Source organism: Fukomys damarensis, unplaced genomic scaffold (genome assembly GCF_012274545.1).
Source record: "Fukomys damarensis isolate Sample0158 unplaced genomic scaffold, DMR_v1.0_HiC HiC_scaffold_33, whole genome shotgun sequence".
In the NCBI taxonomy this organism is placed as follows: domain Eukaryota; kingdom Metazoa; phylum Chordata; class Mammalia; order Rodentia; family Bathyergidae; genus Fukomys; species Fukomys damarensis.
In genome coordinates, this window is record NW_022900945.1 from 32,158,477 (window position 1) to 32,177,118 (window position 18,642).

The 18,642-nt window shown below is 36.2% G+C and overlaps 1 protein-coding gene across 1 annotated transcript in view; it reads left to right on the forward strand.

The window, feature by feature from the left end:
- The first annotated feature begins 10,786 nt into the window (after nucleotides 1-10,786).
- Nucleotides 10,787-18,642, forward strand: part of Plppr4 (phospholipid phosphatase related 4) — an 81,120-nt gene continuing 73,264 nt past the window's right edge. The window contains exon 1 of the mRNA XM_019209906.2: nucleotides 10,787-11,002. Within this exon, the coding sequence (XP_019065451.1) occupies nucleotides 10,787-11,002 (216 nt within the window). The remainder of the gene's footprint in view (nucleotides 11,003-18,642) is intronic.

Sequence of the window (18,642 nt, forward strand, 5' to 3'; positions counted from 1 at the left end):
TTTAATTTTGAAAAGTTTTAATGAATTTTTCATATTTTAAAGAGGTTTTAGAAATAGTAATAAAAATAACAATAATAATAAGTTACATTTCTTATGCACTTGCAATGTTTCCAGACTAGTTCATTAGGAAGAATTTTCTTTCTGTTTTATTGAGTTTTTGGTACTTTTTAGGGACAGTACAATTACTTTCATCATTGGGATCTTGTACCTTTACATGATGTATCTTGGTTCTTATTTTTTCCCTATACCTCTGCCCTCCCTTCACCCCCTCTTCCTTCCCTATTTACAAAGACTGTTTCCATTTTTTTCTTTCCTCATATTTTTTCTTTTCCCGTCTTTTCTTTCCCCTGACCTTCCCATTTCCCCTACGTCCTTGGCCCTTTTCTTTCTATTTTACACTATCAATTATACAACTTGAACCTTATTTATACTTTTAGTTTTTCACACCAGAGAAACTATTCAGTATTTACACGTGTCCTATTTATTTCACTTAAGAGTATGTTTTCAATGTGTATCCATGTAGCTATAAATGTCTCTAGTTTCTTGTTCTTTATGGCTGAGTAGTACTCCATTTTATAGAAAAACCACGTCTTTATCCAGTCTCCAGTTGATGGGCAATTGGGCTGTTTTTTAAGAAGAATTTTAATTTGGGTTCTTTTTAGCTTTTCCATGATGTCATAATTATTATCCCAACTTTACCGATATAAAATAGTTTCAGAGTGGGGAAATGGCTTGTTGAGAGTCCCACCGCTCATCAAATGGAGTAGCCAGAATTTGGCCCTATTTCTGCCTGACTCCATGGTCTTTTTGTTATATTGAAGCAATTCCTTAAAAATAAAATTGCACACCCTTTTCCTGGGAGTTCATGGTACCACGGAAACTATTTTTGTTGAATTTAGAAGATGTGGAACAATTCATAAAATGTGCAAAATGATTTATGTTCAGGTCGATGAATTTTGAGTAAATTTCCACGGGTAGCTTTCTACAGCTACACTTTGCATTTGCATCACATTATGGCATGCCATGCTTTGGGATAGAATAAATGCCTCCCCGTGACAAACATTTATCGAACACACCAGAGGCAACTGAAATGCCCAACTATTATTATGGCTTCACTGGTGATTTTAAAATAGAGATGTATACTTTTCAATGATTTGCATTCAGACAAAAGTATATTATAAAATCCCAATCTTTCTAGTTTATCCTGACACAAGCTACAGAAAATTATCTAATAATGGAAATTATTTAACACAAAATTCTCAGAGAATCCCTAATGATTATATTTGAAATTTTTGAAAATAATAAAACCTATTCCCAATTGGTCCTTCAAATCCTCTGGGGGTGCTGAGCAAGAGAAGTAGTTTTGCAAGCTTACTGAGTCCTTTATGAGTCTGCAACAAGTCTTCACATCCCAGATGGTTTGTGAGCCTTCCTAGGTATAATAACTACACATTGCTGCATAACAAATTATCCCCAGATCTTGATGTTTCATACATTTATTATGTGAGGACCTGGGCATTTTTGCCTGGGTTTTCTAACTTGGAATATCTCACAGTCCCACAGTCACAGGGTTTCCCGGAGATATTGTCATCCCCAGGTAAGACCTGGGATGGATCTCCTCCAAGCTCAATCACAGGGCTGTTGGCAAGCCTTCTGTCTTCACTAACAGGCGGATGGAGATGTTGTTTTCTTTCCATGTGGGCTTCTTCATAAGAAGGCAGCTTGCTTCTCTAAGAGTGAGCTCTCCAAGCAAGAGAGTCAGGACAGCAAGCAAGATGAAATACCAGTCTTTGTGTAACTTCACATCCTATCATTTTTTGCCCTGTTCTTTCCCCTTTAAATTGAGGCACTGCATTCAGCCCTCCATTGGGGGAAGATATTCACAAAGGTGCAACTATCAGGAATCAGAGATCATTTTACAGGTTGCCTCATTGTCATCAGATCATAGGCAGATATTGATATACCCTCTTTATTATAGTTATAAAACAATATTAATAACTTTAATTTTACAGTAGTTTACATTTTCCAAGTATTATAAACAATACCTACCATATCAAAGTCTGAAGACAAAAATTAGTAGATATAAACAGGCATGTGAGAAATTTATCTGCTAGGATAGACTGGCCATGGTGAATCTTATATCAATGTCCTGTGCTAAGAGTGACCTGGGAAAGTAATAGTGGACCCATCTTAATACAATATCTTGCAACATAGCTAATTTTAAGACTGAAAGAAGCTGACTTGACACCTGAAAGTGTTTAAGCCCATGACTTTTTCCTCATCAGCTCTAACCAACTGAGCTTGAGCCTAATACTAACAATATGGAGAACATAGTGATTGAGTGACCACTAAGTCAGTGGCCACCAATATCAAAGAATTTTAAAATGTGGAAATGATAAAGAATATGGTTTACAACTATTTCCCATTGGGAAAGTATCTGCTATATTTATGTGAACTTTAGAGAACAATTAAATTCTAAATGTCCAATAAATGAAATTCATTGTTGATATTTATGTTATTCATCAGCTTCTCAATGAATTCACTCACTTCCAGCAGACAATGGCTACTCACAGTGATGGAGGGAATTAACCGAAAGTACCAGAAAAGACAATACTCCAGAGAATGTTTTTAAGAACCTGAAAGATTGAAACACATGCCCTCTTTGATGAGCAAGAAGCTTGTCTATTATTAAGGTAACATTGCATACAGGTATGAGCAACGCTGAATTCCATCTCTTCCATAAATTATCGTTGAAACTCGTGTTTCCTGAACTTTCTAAAATACAGTTTTCCCATCTGTAAAGTAAACATCACACTCAATGCTGCCCAAAAAAATTTGCGTCTTTTGTTACAGGAAGCATACTCATGCTCATCAAATGATAATAATAAAGAGCCTGAAGGCTTTTGTTATTCTTTGAAACTCACAGATGCATTTGCATTGAGGTCGTGTTTACATCTATCTTCTTCACCAATTCAATAGATTACTAATGGAATAAGTTATTTCCCTCTCTCCTATACCTTATACAGTCTTATTAATGTTTCACTATTAAAAAGACATTTATAATATCACAAAACCACATAACTGTTTCAGAAAGAATAGCACTGATAGTCAAATAATTGATAGCTAATTCCAAATGAAAACATCAAATATGTTTAAAAGGTTGATTGATACTCAAAGAATATAATCTTGACATATCTGCTAATGAGATAATACCAAAAAATAATATGCATTTATAATTTCATACTTTAAAATATTGAAATAAAGATTTATATTTATATATTTGAAAAGCTTTTGTGTTTTGTACCAGTTTTGCTTAAGATGTTTTCATTAATTCATTTGAACTTTGTTGAGTAATAATAATTTTGCCAAATCTTCACTGAAATTATAACAATAAATCAAACACAATCTTGCCTTCTAATTCTTTATACTATGGAAAGGCAGAAAAGAGATGGGCAATAAACAAGGATATTATGACAGCCTAAAGATAAAACATCTAACCTAATATAGGGAGTCCAGAAAGTCTCAAAGGAAATCTTCTATTCTGTTTTTTGTTTGTTTGTTTGTTTGTTTTTTCTGGTACCAGGAATTGAACTCTGGATCCTGTGCTTTTGAGGAAGGTTCAGTGCCACTGAGCTAAATCCCTGGGTTGAAGGAAATGTCAAGCTGGCTGTATGCAAGAATAGGAGCTAGTCAATTTGGAGTCAAAAGAGGGAAGCGTACTTATATGGAATTCCATGAAGAAATAAAAGCCCACACAAGGCTGATTAAGTAAGAATAATAATGATTCTTCTAGAGACATTTCCCAGTAAGACTAGAGATAAGAGACTGGAGACACAGCTCAGAGGCAGAGTTCCTGGCTTCCATACACAAGCCCCTGGTTTCAATCCCCAAGTCTTAGTCAAAATCCTCACTTAGTCAAAATACTGAGTCGATATCTACCATTTAAAGGAGAAAATGTTTATTTTATTCACAATTTGTAGGGGATTCAATCCATAGTTGGGCAGCTTCAGACAAGGCGCATGGCAGAGGGGCGCTGCAGAGGACCGATCCCCTGGTGATCTGGGATTAGATCACTTCCATGATCGGTTCAGTCAACTCCCAGATGCCCCACCTATGAACACATGTCGCTTTGGGGAGCACCTAGATATAAACCGCAGCACTTAGTACTGCAAAAACAAAGAAACCAACAAACAATCTGACAGAACTGGAGACAAAAATTGTTGCTGTAGCATGGGTACAAGTGTCTAGAAAAACAGAGACCCAATGAAGAGTTTGTCAACCATTTGTGAGTGCAGGCTTTAACTTCTTAGTGGATTTAAGCAGCAGCATTACATACATGAATTTACCCTTCTGAAAAAGCCTTCATAATGCAATGTGGAAAATGTGATTGAGGGTGTCATTACTATCACATTTAAAACCACATATTCCACTTCTTTAGAGACACTGTTTTCTGTGGCAATGTGATAATAAAACGTGTTTAAGCATAGTCCCTTTGGCTATTTCTATTCCCATCACACTCTCCCAAATTTGATCCCACCCTTAAAATGGCAGCTAACTGATAAGTACCCTGAGAGTAAAGATAACCACCTCAGTAAAGAGAAGACACAGAAGCAGAAACACATGTACACACACGCACGCACCTGACTTTGCATTAGTTACTTACTGCTGCAAAATAGCACACTCTAAATTTAGCAGATTAAAATAACAACAAATACTTATAACCTTGTGGTTTCTGTGAGTCAGAAAATCAGGAGCAGCTTGGTTAGGTGGTTTTGGCTCAGTGATTTTTTTGTTTGTTTGTTTGTTTTTTGTTTTTTGGTATCAGGAATTAAACTCAGGACCTTGAACTTGTAAGGCAGGCGGTGGCACCACTGAACTAAATCCCTGACCAGACTCAGTGATTTCTTAAAAAGATGCAGTCATGATGCTAACTAAGGATGCAGTCACGTGGCTCGCTTACATGGTTGTTGCCCTGAGGCCTCAATTTCTCGCCAAGTGGACATCTCATAATCTAAAATTTTATACAGCCTCATGACACAGATAAGACAAGTACCAATCTTACTTCAGAATGGTCAGATACCACGCTTTAAACTCCCATATTTAGAGAAAGGAAGCACAAACTCAAAGATGGAGATTTAAAGGTTTAAACCTGAATTATCCAAAGTTTGATAAAGAAACCCATTGTTTGTATCTAAACTCACATAGAATCATCTGAATAGTTTTCTATCAAAAGGCAGTGTAGGAACTCAGACTCTGAACACAAAACCAGTCCTATAAATACACTTCTGTTTTCCTGAAGTTTGTTTTGTAGGTGTCATTGTTGTGAAAAAGGATTTACAGCACTAGAAAACATGGGCTAGCAAAAGCTAATTCTTGGACTAAAGATTCCACATGGACTCACTTTTGCCCAAAAGGTTTATCCCAAGGGCACCTTCTAGATCTATTATAATGTGTTCTGACTCTAATAATGCCCATTTGACATTGTCTGGGAAACCAAGGGTGTTTCATATATAATAACAATGCATAGCTTTTCAGAGACTCAAGTAAAAAGAAGCTAAAGAAACACAGTAATAATCTGTCATTTCACATGAGACATTTACCTAAATATTACAGTAATATATATATATATTTTATTATATATATTTTTTCATACAAGAATGTCTAAGTAAAATATAATTCCTTGCCTAAATTATATTTAATTTAGAAATCATTTAAAACAGTAAAACTCACAATGAGTCTTTCACAGAGTTGGGAAACATTATGTCTACATTAGTAAGTTGTATCAACTAATGATGATTAATTAATATGCTAATGTTAGAAATGACTTTAACTTCCAGAATAGTTTTCCTCTCTCCAAGTAGGTAGTTTAGTTTTTAATAAACTTGAAAGCCTGAAAACAAATTATGATTTCTCAAAAAACCCCTCTCAGCAGAATAGGGCTGAGCATTTCAGCATGAAACCAGAGCAAAATGGCATGGTACCATTTGTGGGGTGCACATCAATTTCTTTAATTAAAATCTAAGGGAATGGTAAATATGCTAATGAGGACGAGATTTCTAAATGAAGACTCCCTGAGAAATCACGTATTTTTAGTTAAATTTTATGCAACTATTGCTGTAAAATAGCTGTATTTCTTCAAAGTACACGTCTGAAATTTCTACTTTTCCCAATTTTCTATAAACTATTTACACATAACTGAGAATCCATTTATAACACCTGTCAAAGCAGAACTTCAGCTGAAGTTAAACAGGAAAGAGGGCTTTGTTCAAGGACACTGTAATAAGAGAGAGGCCAGAGCTCAGTCAAAGCTGAAGTCCTCTGGAACAAAGAACTGGAAAGTTTTAAGGGCTGGAGGGAAAAGATGTTAGGAATTACATGTTAGTTAATTGGCCTACCTAAAGCAAAAGTAAACTTTCTCAGGATTTCATGATGGGAAATAGTTCAACTTAGAGCATGGCTGCCCACAGAAGTTAGGCTCCTGCCTTCTCACAGAAACTGAGGAACAGAAATGCTGTCACTCTTGATATTATGTGCCAAAGGGATGGCTCCATGATCCTTCAGGCTGTGTTGGGATGTAAGACAAGCAAAAGAATTTTAGTTTAAATGTGCATCTTACAGGGGACAAGAAATAATGACTAACACATTTTCTGAAGTAATTGTTCTTAAGAAAGGAAAGGAAATATTTATGAAGTCTTAAGCTTTGTCAAGCTGTGGGGAGAATAAACACGGCCTGGGTCATACCAAATCTATATTTCTCACATGTGTGTTTGAATTAAACTGTTCACCTTTTCCTTATAACCCTTCTCTATCTTTCTCCAGATTTCAACTTTGTTTCCCTTATTACAATTAATGGTAAAATGAGGCTGTTACAGGGATGAAAATCAGATACCACACACTGGGATGAAGAGCGGGTAAGCACCGGACACTCATTCGTATGTTTTTCCTGCATCTAACCGCATCTCTTCAAATACTATAAGGTGTGATTGAAATATATGAATATTTACATTTTTTAAAAATATTACTAAAAGAAACATTACAATTAATTCTCTTAAATACTACCTCTCCTTGCAAGCACATCTCCTGTCCTTATATAATGCCAATTTCTGAAACAGTTCTGAAATCCTCTTTCCTGTCTTTACAAAGTGTGATAAAAATATGGTGAATGTCATTGCCCAGTGATATCCAACTGAAAGTCAGGCTATAAAATATGATGTTGTGTCTTCATCCACCTTATTCCCTCCATCTGGCACCATGTGACTTCTGGATCTTCCCCAAAGTCAAAATGACCTTAAAGGGTAAACATTTTTAATTGGTTCAAGACATCGAGGCATCAATGACAGAAAAACTAATGACACAAAAGAGGAGTTCCAGAACTGCTTGAGAAAGTGTACAGAATATGATAAATGTGTTTGAAATGAGAGGAAGTACTCTGATTAACTGTAATATGTCTTTTGCTGTAATATTGGTTTATTTTTAAACTTAAACATTCACTGAATTTTTTGCTTATACAACTTGTAGACAAGAATCTTTCATGTTTTAATTTCTTCCTAAAGGTCAGCCTCTTTCCCTGTAAATCTTCTACAGCATATCATATTACTCTTGGGTGAAGCCTCTTCCACAAAAGTAACAAAAATTCCTGATGCTCTGCTTTAATGTTCTGTCTGTTCTTAGAAATAAAAATGAATAAAATAAAAACAAATATGAAATCAAATACTTATCTGAAGATTAAGTAGATTCTGTGCAGGACACTTGAGAATATATCAGTCAACTATTTACAACTGTTCACATAAAATCAAAAAGCAAATTGTTCTCATCCTCTGTGCAACTAATCTTTGTATGGGGCAAATATGAATTTTCCCCCATTGCATTCAATTTTGCATTTTTTACATCATCCTATTCCCCTGCTATATCTTATTTTCCAATATTGGGTCATCTTTGTAATGTGACGGTTTAGTAGAAATATTTGGGAGGCAGAAAAATCTAGACTCTAATCCTGGGCCTTTCTTTTTTTTTTTTCCCCCTAGCTTTGGAGCCTTAGATACAATTGCAACGGCTCAGTTTTCTTACTGAAAACTAGTCGAGCAACCATTTGAAAGAAGATGTGTTAGTGAGACAATGGGATGAACATGCCACATTCACTGGAGACAGCGCTTGTCACCTTCTTTCTTTCCTGTGCTGCCTACTCTGTGTGTGAGTCTTGATTTCTTTCATACTGAGAAGAGAGAAAAATAATTAAATAATACATAAAGTATTTGATCTACGATTTCTCTGATGTGATAAATGTCACATTAAAGCTATATACTGTAGTGTTAAGAGTTAGAAGGCTGGGGATTTAGCTCAGCGGTTTGGTGGCCTGCCTTGCAAGTGCAAGGACCTGAGTTCAATCCCCGGTAACAACAACAAAAAAGAGAGAGTTGGAAATACCTGATATTATTAGAGTAATGTGATAACAATTTTAGAAGTCCAAGTATATTTCCATATGACTGATGTTAAAGAGGCATTAGAAAAATAATTTTTCATTTAACTTATCTTAAACCAATTTCTTTTTTTTTCTCTCATTGAATTTATTGGTACTTTTTAGGTATACAGTACAGTTACATTCATCATTGAGATCTTGTACCTTTACATAACAGGTTAAATCAATTTCTTAAATTCACAAAATACAAAAGGACTTTGGAATTCATTTTCACTCTTTAAAAAAATGTCACCTCTAGGTACTGAAGATGATTCTTTTAGTGTACGAATTTGGGAAAAGAAATTAGCCCCTTTGTTATACAAATGCTACAGTGAAGAAAACCAGTTTTCAAGGTCCCAAATGAATTTCAATTCTTCCTTAAACCTAAAACTAAATAAAAATATAAACAAATACAAAATTAAATTATCTGAAAATTAAATGGATTCTATACAGAACACATGATAACGTCTCAGTCAACTATCTAGTAATTTTAACATAGAATCAAAAGTCAAATGATCAGCTATATAAAATTCAATTAAGCCTGGGATCATTGAGGGCTATACTTTCTCATTCTCTGGACTTTCCAGAAAGCTGAACAAAGTGTGTGTTTAATAAATATGCTATCCTCATAATAGAATTCACATTCAAGTGCTCTAATAAGTTCATTTAATATGTCAATGAATCAGTTACATCAAAAATTGTTTTACAATTTCCTAATATTCAACTATTTTAATTTATAATAAAAGGTGGGGAAGGAGAATCCTTTACTGGGATTCAGTACAGCATTTACTGAACAGCTCACTGGGCAAAGCACTGTTTAAATGTTTTACTAGTCCCTGTGAGAGAGAAAGGCCAAAGTGAAAAATTTGGATCCTTTCTTAGGAAACAAAATCTATTTAGAAATACAAATGTAGAGAAAGACCCATAGTCAAGCACATTTCTCGTTTTATTTATTTTTTTGTCGGAAAATTACCAGATTAATGTTTCACTGCTTAAAAATGATTGACCTTTATAAGGTAGGACAATCAAACACAGAAGAAGACCAGGGATGTGTGTGAAAGATATGAATCACTAAAACTTCTCTTCAGTGATAAAAGATGTAAAATGTGTCTTGATTAAAAGGCACAGTCTATACCGAGGAGAAAGAATTAGCATTCTGAAACAGAGAAAATACACAGAAGTTCTTAGCAGACTCTATAACTGAGTCACAATGAAGTGAAGTTACAGTCATGAAATAATGTAAAGAATAAAATTATATATTCTGATTCCTGAACAAAAAGCAATTTAGAAATGTGCTATTATCTTTGAGATAGTTGGTAAATAAACACCTGCTCACTGCTTGAAAACTTTTGCTGAATACAGGATAGCACAAAGTAGACAAGGCTATTTTTATACTTGCATACAGTTATTTCACATTAAGAGATTCAAAACAATTCAGAGAAAATTTCACAATGGCTGTCCCTGTAGCAGCATCTTCTGATTACTTGGAGATTTGCACAGTGCAATTCACATTGTAATTCAGATACAACCATCATTCACCTTCACTTGATCCGTGAAAAATCAAGAACCAATAGTGGCAATAGCCAAAGCAGTTTGTAGATGAGGTGAAGTAACTTGATCTTGCCTTATGATACATACACCTTCTATTATCACTTGGGCTGGGTTAAACACTGTAACTGAGCAACGGATCTAATGTAGTATCGGGTAACAAGCAAGATAGGGCAAGGCCAAAGTGATATATGCTCTTAATTCAGTTGGCAACTAGGTTTATTCTCACAAATAGACTAATCAAAAGAATCCAAATATAATTAAATAGTTAATTTATAGGCATCAGGTATGGGTTATGAGATACATCATTTGCTTGAACTGAGAGTTAGGCCTGGAAGTAATTCAGAAAGTGTCCCAAAGAGAGGAAAAAGCAGAGGCAGATATTACTCAACAGGGTAACGTTCAAGAAAAAAAAAAAGAGTCAAATTTACATAGTAACATTAATTCCAGTAATATGATCAACTGAAAATTGGCCCATTTTTATATAATTTGTGCACAAAGAATCTTCATTCAATTGCAAAGTAATTTTTATATGCCATAAAGTTAGTTAAGATTGTGCTGATGTCCGAAAGCCACCGAAAGGGAAAACTGAGGCCCTGCTTCTGAGACTCCGAGAGACTAATTGGTCTCAGCCCTTCTCACGACACTTTTAGAAAGCACCAGTAGCAGAGGTGGCAAACTCTCTGTTGAAGGAATGTTTTTCTGATATTTGACCTCATTGCCCATTAGGCCTTATTCGTGTCATAGTTTTTTCCCTCTTAAACAGAGGTGTGATTGTTAACCATGGATCTGAGGGGTGTCAGCAGAGAGAATGAAAGTCACCCTCTCCGTGGCAGGTCTGACAAGGAAAAGGACACCATAGAGGACAGCTACCAGCAGACACTGTTGCTCCTTCTTGCCCTGGTGACCTTGGCTAAGTGGAACAGAGCTGACTCTGACTGTTTATATGCTTCTTCCAAAGATTTTATAGCGAAAGAACTGGGGATGTGCTCAGAATCAGTGAGGATGATGAGGCATCACTCGAACAATTTATGGCACATGTCACATGTCTGCTTCTCTAAGTTGGAAGGATAGTCAGACTTCGGAAATTACCTAGGCAAATATCATCTTATTAAAGCAGTGTCTGCTGTTTGTGCTTGTGGCAAATTGAAATCTATTCATGAACAGAATTGGGGGCTGCTAAAAAAATCTCTTTTACCCAGTTGGATCCCATGTACATGTTTCTTATAGATATTGTTAGACTGTGATTTTCCATATGAAAGGCCTTAGAGGAAACACAACTGCCATATTGAAATTATCTGATTGTACTTTATTTCTTATTTAGCTACCTTACTATTTCAAAAGTTCCAATTACAAAGATTTATGTTCTAGGCGACAACTTTTGTCGTTAGCAACTCTTTAAATAGCACAAGTGATGCTAAGGAAACAGATAACTTTTTTGACATATGGGCTTTATTTATAACTCTGATGGCCATGTGACACAGAGAGTTGATACCGAAGAAGCAGCTTATTACACTCAATCAACAAGCATGAAGCAGTAATCATTTTGCCATTTGTGCCAATGCTATGAAACTCTATGGAAAAAGCAGCCTTCATTTTTAGTCATTTGAAAAATACTCTAAAATCCTTAAGAAGGACATTTTAATAATAGTTTAGTTGTGGAATGGGAAAAGTCTGTCCTCAAAATGTTTCCTTCTAATGTGCTTATTTGATTTCAGACCATTTTTTTAAAGATAGATGATCTATCGTAACTTCAGTTTCAGGGGTAATAATAGTAACCCATATTCTACATACTACATCTCTAGTATGAAAGGCTTTCAGTGTCTTCTTCACAATTACATCTGAGAAAGGTACTCCGATTTCTCAGGTTTGCTGCTAAAGATACAAGGGCTTGGAGAGCTTTCTCACACAGCAAGCCCTGCAGGAAACTTTAGGAACAACAGGGGTCTTCCATAAACATATCAGTAATACAATAAAATGCTACCTTTCTACAGACTTTCAAAGAGTTGACAATGACAAATTCCCAAATGTATCCCAAACTATAGTCACATATGTTGAATGTAAAGTATTTGGCTTTATGTCTGTTTATTCTAGTGCAGTTGATGTCTGCTCTTTCCAAGGGTTGTAATAAGTCAGGTGATGGTCAGCCCATACATTTGTATTCAGAATTCATTAAGCAGATATAAACATGCAGTACCAATTATTTACGCAAGAATATGTGCCTTGCGACCTATGTACCAGCTGTCATACCAGGCATGATAGGATTTAGACATGAGACGGTGAGAGAGTATCTGTGAGAATATACATGTGAAAACATTTAGCATTCTGTGCATGCTTACTAAGCCCCAGTTCAGCATGTTCTCTGCTCTCACAGAATTTAAAATCCTTAAACCAATAAAATGCTACACTACTGTGACTAGTAATTATTCTTACTAAATTATTTAGTGCCATAGTGATACTGACAATAACAATCTAATTGATAAACTATTCAGATGAATTTTATCAGTTTAAAAACTTCAATAATAGGGAGCTACATAATAATAATTCATAAGACACAAGTTAATCTTTTCAGAGTACTACTGTAGACTTGATGTCATAACCAAAATGTTAAATTTTTAATCCAAAATGTGATATGTTCCTCTGAACCCTTGGATTAAATTCAGCCTTTTTATTATATCCTTCATAAATTGCATGTAGTATATATATTGAATATATATTTAATCTCTTGAGTATTGCTTGGCTGGAAAAGATTTTTTAACTGACACTTTGGTGTTTGCTTTGGCATACCTCAACGTGAGGGCCTTGACTGAGATTAATGGCAAAACAGCGTGGAAATGTGGGGAGAAGTAGGAACTGCACTTAAAACTTGGTTGGAAAATGCAGTTGTGCCCGCAAGTAGTTGTAGTATTAAAGCTGTAGCAGCGCAAATACGTAGGACATAAATAAAAAGTTGAACAGCTCAGAAAAGGTGAGGAACATGGTCATAATCTCTCCTCAACGCAAAAATCAGGTCCAGGAAATAAAAATAGTTCATCAAGCGATCATCCTGTTTCTGAGCATGGGCTCAGTTTTCACTTCCAATTGCAGCTCTCCCCAGATAGCTAACTCTGAAATCAGTGGTTAGGTGGATGCTGCGCCTCTCCAGCTGTGCACAACCTCTGCATTGCTAGCAGAACTGTTATAGGGATGGACATCAATTTCTATGGGAAGAGTGTGGCCTGATTGGGGATGGGCGAGGGGAAAGTGAAACAATCGCATTTCATTAGGCCGGGAAGAGCTATACTCACCTAGAGAACAAGTCCATGTACTTTTGGATATGCCCATATCCCCCCGAATTCCTTACCAGTCTCAACTACTCTTGTCTTCCCTTAGTAAAATAGAAAAAGAACAATGGATCCCCTTTTAACCTTTATGCCGTACCCAAAACAGGAAGGGTAGGAGTCATTTTGCCTACAAAAGAAAGAGCCTCCAATAAGCTGTCTCCATTTCTCCCAACACAGTCATGTGCACAGACACACAGACATTATGCACACACACACACACACACACACACACACACACACGCGCGCGCTGCTCAGGCTCTATTCTGTCCCTTGGATACTATTTTGTGACTGACCACTGAGAGATCCCCCTCTATCTTCAGCTCTCTGAGTGCACCTCCTCCTGCTCTCTCTCTCACACACTTTACATCTCATTATTGTCTCCTCCATTTGGAATTTACCCTGAATATGCATCTGACTTCATCTGACCTTGTTGGATATTTATATAAAGTCTGATTTCCTATTGGATGTCCTGAAAATCCTTTAATTTTTTCTCTAGCTTTACTACTAATAAATAAACACTGCAACACACACAAATACACACAAAACCCTACACACACCACATCATGCTTGCAGACATAAAACAGGCACCAAAAGAAGCCTCAAAATTTCAAACTCTGCCTCGCTTTTATGCCATTAATATACTCTTTGATCTAAACTTGACCCATTTGAGGTGCTAGCCAATTTTACAGCTCGGTTGAGTAGCATTTTAAGGTTCATTACAGGGCCTAAAATGATATGCATTGCCTCCCACTCTGAAATATAAGCTTTTTAAAAATAAAGTACCACTATAAATAGAACTGCTCTGAAATTCCATGTGGCACATAATTAAGCGGTAACACTTAAGCAGTCAGCTATTCTGGAGGACTTCTCACTGTCACACTGAAGTTCAGAAACTACAGAACCCTTATTCTGGGCAGCATCAAACCAATAACAAAGGCAGCCACAGACACAGTTCATCAGAATGTGGGGTGACCAAGCAACGTCTGGAAGCAAAGGCCCCTACACCAAGTGGATTTTATTTCTTTCACTCAGAGGCACTGAGGCATTAGTGCCGAGAACCTTGGCTGCACGTTTGCCCCTCCTGATGAACAGGGGCTGGCCTTTTCTCCTGCTGCCAGAGAGGCTTATTCACCTCCTGATAAACTTCAGAAAATTTACAGCTCCAAGGAAGTGAAGCTTCTCTCTGGACAGTAACTCTATTGACATGCACATGTTGGTTTTTTGTTTTTTGTTTTTTGTTTTTTTCTGTCCATGGCAAGCTCGAAGGAGAGGGACCACAGAAGAGCAAGCAACAGAAAGAAGGAAGAGATGTTTCTTACCTACTACAGAACCTGCAGCTTCTTTTGCCTTTGCAAAGTGCCAGCCCCAGTTACTTTAGTAGACCTCCAGTGTGATATCATTAACAGTTAATGAAGTAGGGGACTGTAAGGAGGGGCAAAGAGGGAGGGAACCTCAAGAGGTCATCTGTGCCAAACGACACCAAGAGTATCTCCTTTCCTTCTCCAGTGACTAATTGCTTCTGAGCCACGGGACTGAATAGCAGGGCCTCCAGAAGCTTTCTCTGAGCCAGTGCGGCAAAAGGAAGGGGGAAGAATGGGGTGAGGAAGAAGATGAGAAGCAGAGAGCAAGAACAGCCAAGAAGTAAGCAGAGCATGGATATGTAATAAGACAAACTAAACAAAGGAAGGGAAAGAAGAAAGGGGATTGATGATGAAGTGAAATGGAAAAGTAAAACCGAAAAAGAACTGCTCTGACACGAACGTAATGAAGGAGTTGTTCAGTGGTCTTGGAGACATTTTTCCCACTCTCCTAAACAGATGAAAGGAACAAAACGAACGATCACTCACTGTCCGATCGGTGCCTTGTAGTATAGCCTCATGAGGTGCTAGTCGGGAAACAGGTAGAGAAACAGATTTTGGTGCTGGAAAAAAACAGTGTAGAGGTTACTTAGTGCAACCTCTTATTCAACGTCAGAATTCTTTACACCTTTTCAGAGAAGCAATGCTGAACTCTCTTCTTGTACATCCTTTCAAACATTATAGGGCGCTACAACCAAACAGGTTCTTGTCAGTTTTAGATAACACTCAGATCTAGAAATGTCTTCCTCCTTTGTAGCTGAAAGCTATTCTTCAGAGCTTCTTTGCAATAATTCTATTTATCCAGACTCAGGGAGAGATACCGGACGAGAAACAGGATAGAAAAGAGAAAAAGCATGTTAGGACATCTTATAGTATCTAGGACGTATAAATACAAAGTAAAGCTATACTTTAAAGTCTTGGATTATTATTATTTAAAAAGAGAAAAATTAGAAGTGAAAAGGGATATTAAAAGATATCCACCATTGAAAAACAGATAAACTGGGAAGAATGTTCTGTCATCTAATATTGTGATCCAATTAATTTTATTCTACTATTTTTCTGATGACATTTTTTTCTTTTTTATCACCTCCAAAATGGAACTCTATTGTGGGGGAATAATTGCAGAAGCTTAATTGTTTTTTTGTGTGTGTTACAATTCTGAAAGTGCTATTTTTCTCTGATTTTCCAAGTATAATCATAATCTCCACAGTCCAGCTTTTGATTTAAGAATGATGAAGTTAAATGTGTGATTCTTCTGTCTAACATGGTCATTACACGGTTGGAAATACAGTAATTGCTTTTTTGTTTTTCAAGTGTTAGTGATTTCTGTACTATAAATAAATTGGATGTTCCATAGCTGTTCATAAACAGCTTCCATCTGGGGTCCAAAATTATAATGGTTTTGGCTTGATACATATTTATATGTTGCCAGCATCTGAAATCTATTAAAAAGAGATTTTTATCTACCATTAACTTATCCTGCCACACATTCCTGAATTTCCAAACAATTTCAAAATGCCTTGATAATTCTTATTTTCTAACAGGAGATAAAAGTTTATAGAAACAATATTAGTGTTTAATTCATTTCCCATTCCCGTGATTACAGATTTTTACTGTGGAGAACATATCTTTACATACAATATATTATATCAAAAGTTATGTGAAGACAATAGCTATACTAAAGATATTTTTCCACTTGTACAATTTCTTAAATTTCAGTTTTCTTATCTCTCTATTAAAAGTCTCTGAGCTAAAAAAAAAATGAAAGGTCAGTTTTGTCATATAAATGTGATACAAGCATTCAGGTGATAGTAGAAGATTTCAAGAAATGAAGATATCAGATTTTTTTCAAAACCCTGCTTAATCAGACTGGCTGGTACTTTTTCATTCACTTCTGGCTGTTGCTGCCTAGTTTCTAATGGCCCTGACATGAGAAATATTTTCTTTAAAAGTTGTATGCCCTCTGCTTCTGGATGTAGCCCAAGCACTCTGGATCCTGTGCCAAGAAACAGCACCTGCTGAAGGCTTTGCCACATGCTGCCCATCCATGAGCCAGCAGGTACACAGGAAGGAAGGAGACCTGTGGGTGTATCAGGTACCTTGGGTCTGATGTACCTGCAGGGGCCCTCATGAAGTTATATCTCTTTTATGCTATCTTGAGGAAGAAGGACACACAACCACCAAACAAAAATTTTGCATTTTTGAAACTTAACTGGATGGACATCAAGTTAGAATCTGATTACAAAGCTAACATACAAACATAATTGATATAAAATGATATAAAAGCTGCAGCTAAATATTCATAGCCACACAGAAATGTCCATGCAATTTTACTAAATGTATAAAGCAAGCTCCAAAGTAATATGTAAATAATAGTTTTGAATGAAACGGACATATAATTTAGATATGTAAATATAGGTGACATTGGAAAGATGATTATCAAAATGGTTAAGAATTAATTTTCTGGCAATAAAATTAGGTCCTTTTATGATTTCCTGTGTTTTCCATTATTTTTGTTATTGTATCAATGATCTTATATTAAACTGTTATATACATAAACATTCTGATCGAATTAAACAGTGCAAGATAAATGATGCAAATATCTCCACTCTGGTTACCAAAAGGTGGTCATCTGACTTTAGGATTTCATAGAAAAGTTTATGGTCAAAAATTTTAAAATGGAAGCAACCTTTCGTCTAGTGAAGAGAGTGCTTCTAAAATTCATTTGAGGAAAAATAAAACTGTAGTCTGTTCAGCCCAATGTCCTTTTTAACAGGCATTATAACAAAATAACAATGTGAATAGACATGCCCTCCGCGGTGTCTCCCTCTCGAATGTTCCTCAGTCATGTTTCGTCGCCCTCCCTGGCTTTTCTCACCAGATGGAGGTGGAAGCACACAGTGTGCTAGAAACATTTGCTCCTCCTACTCAAGATTTGCACCGACAGATTCTCCTCCATAATTTCCCTTAAACTGTGTCATAGCCAAGACCATTACAGAATTAGCTCAAAACCTGCAAATGTAATGGTTGATAACATTTATTACAATGGAAGCTAAGCTACTGTGAGGTAGATGTAGATTGTCAAGACGTTAGATTTGGTTAGTTCGTACTTTTCTTGTGTTTTCTACTCTTAGGAATCAAATGACTCTGTCATTACTGTGCACACTCTTGTTTGGCATGAAAACAAGACCATCTTACTGGCATTCTTTTCACAGTTCTCTTATTAGTGCACTCAGTTGGTATAAAAGCTCACACTGAATCCGAGATTTCATCCAAAGTTATGTGTTTTTTTTCTGCAACTCTGCTGCAGAAATTATATTCATCTTATATGGCATCTTATTTTACATTTTAATTCAAAATTATAAGTTAGTAAGGAATTATTTTTTATTTCATTCATTTTTAAAAGATACATGGTTCTTTGAAACTAGGGTCGCAAGGAGTGTAGTATTTATCCTCTTTTTCCAGAGAACTATATAATGGGAATTCCATGTTAAATTCTTACCTGTGATGGATACAAAATACTTTTAGCTTGTTATCCTTGTGTAGTAAAAACAAGAACATTGACAATGACAGCTGTAATCTACAAATGGAAATAATTTGAAGAATGGGGCCATTGTGCTGCTTCCCCTGTAAATACTGCCTGAGTGATTTCTAATTTTAAACACACCATAGACACTACTTGCACATCTGGCATTATCATCATGTTTTTGTACATTTTGCAATCTATGGAGTCTGAAAGTATAGTGTGAGTTACCTGTGAGACATCAGGAGAGAAGCTTCTGGAAGTCAGTCTCTGCAGGGACCATCTTGACCCTACCCTCAGAAGCCCTAGCCTGATGATGAAGATTGTAGAAAGAGATACCAAGTCTAGCTTTGCTGCAAAATACCTGTAGCTAACTATGGAACTCACAATGGTGCCATTAATGCTTCCTGAGTGTTTGTAGGCAGAACTGGCATT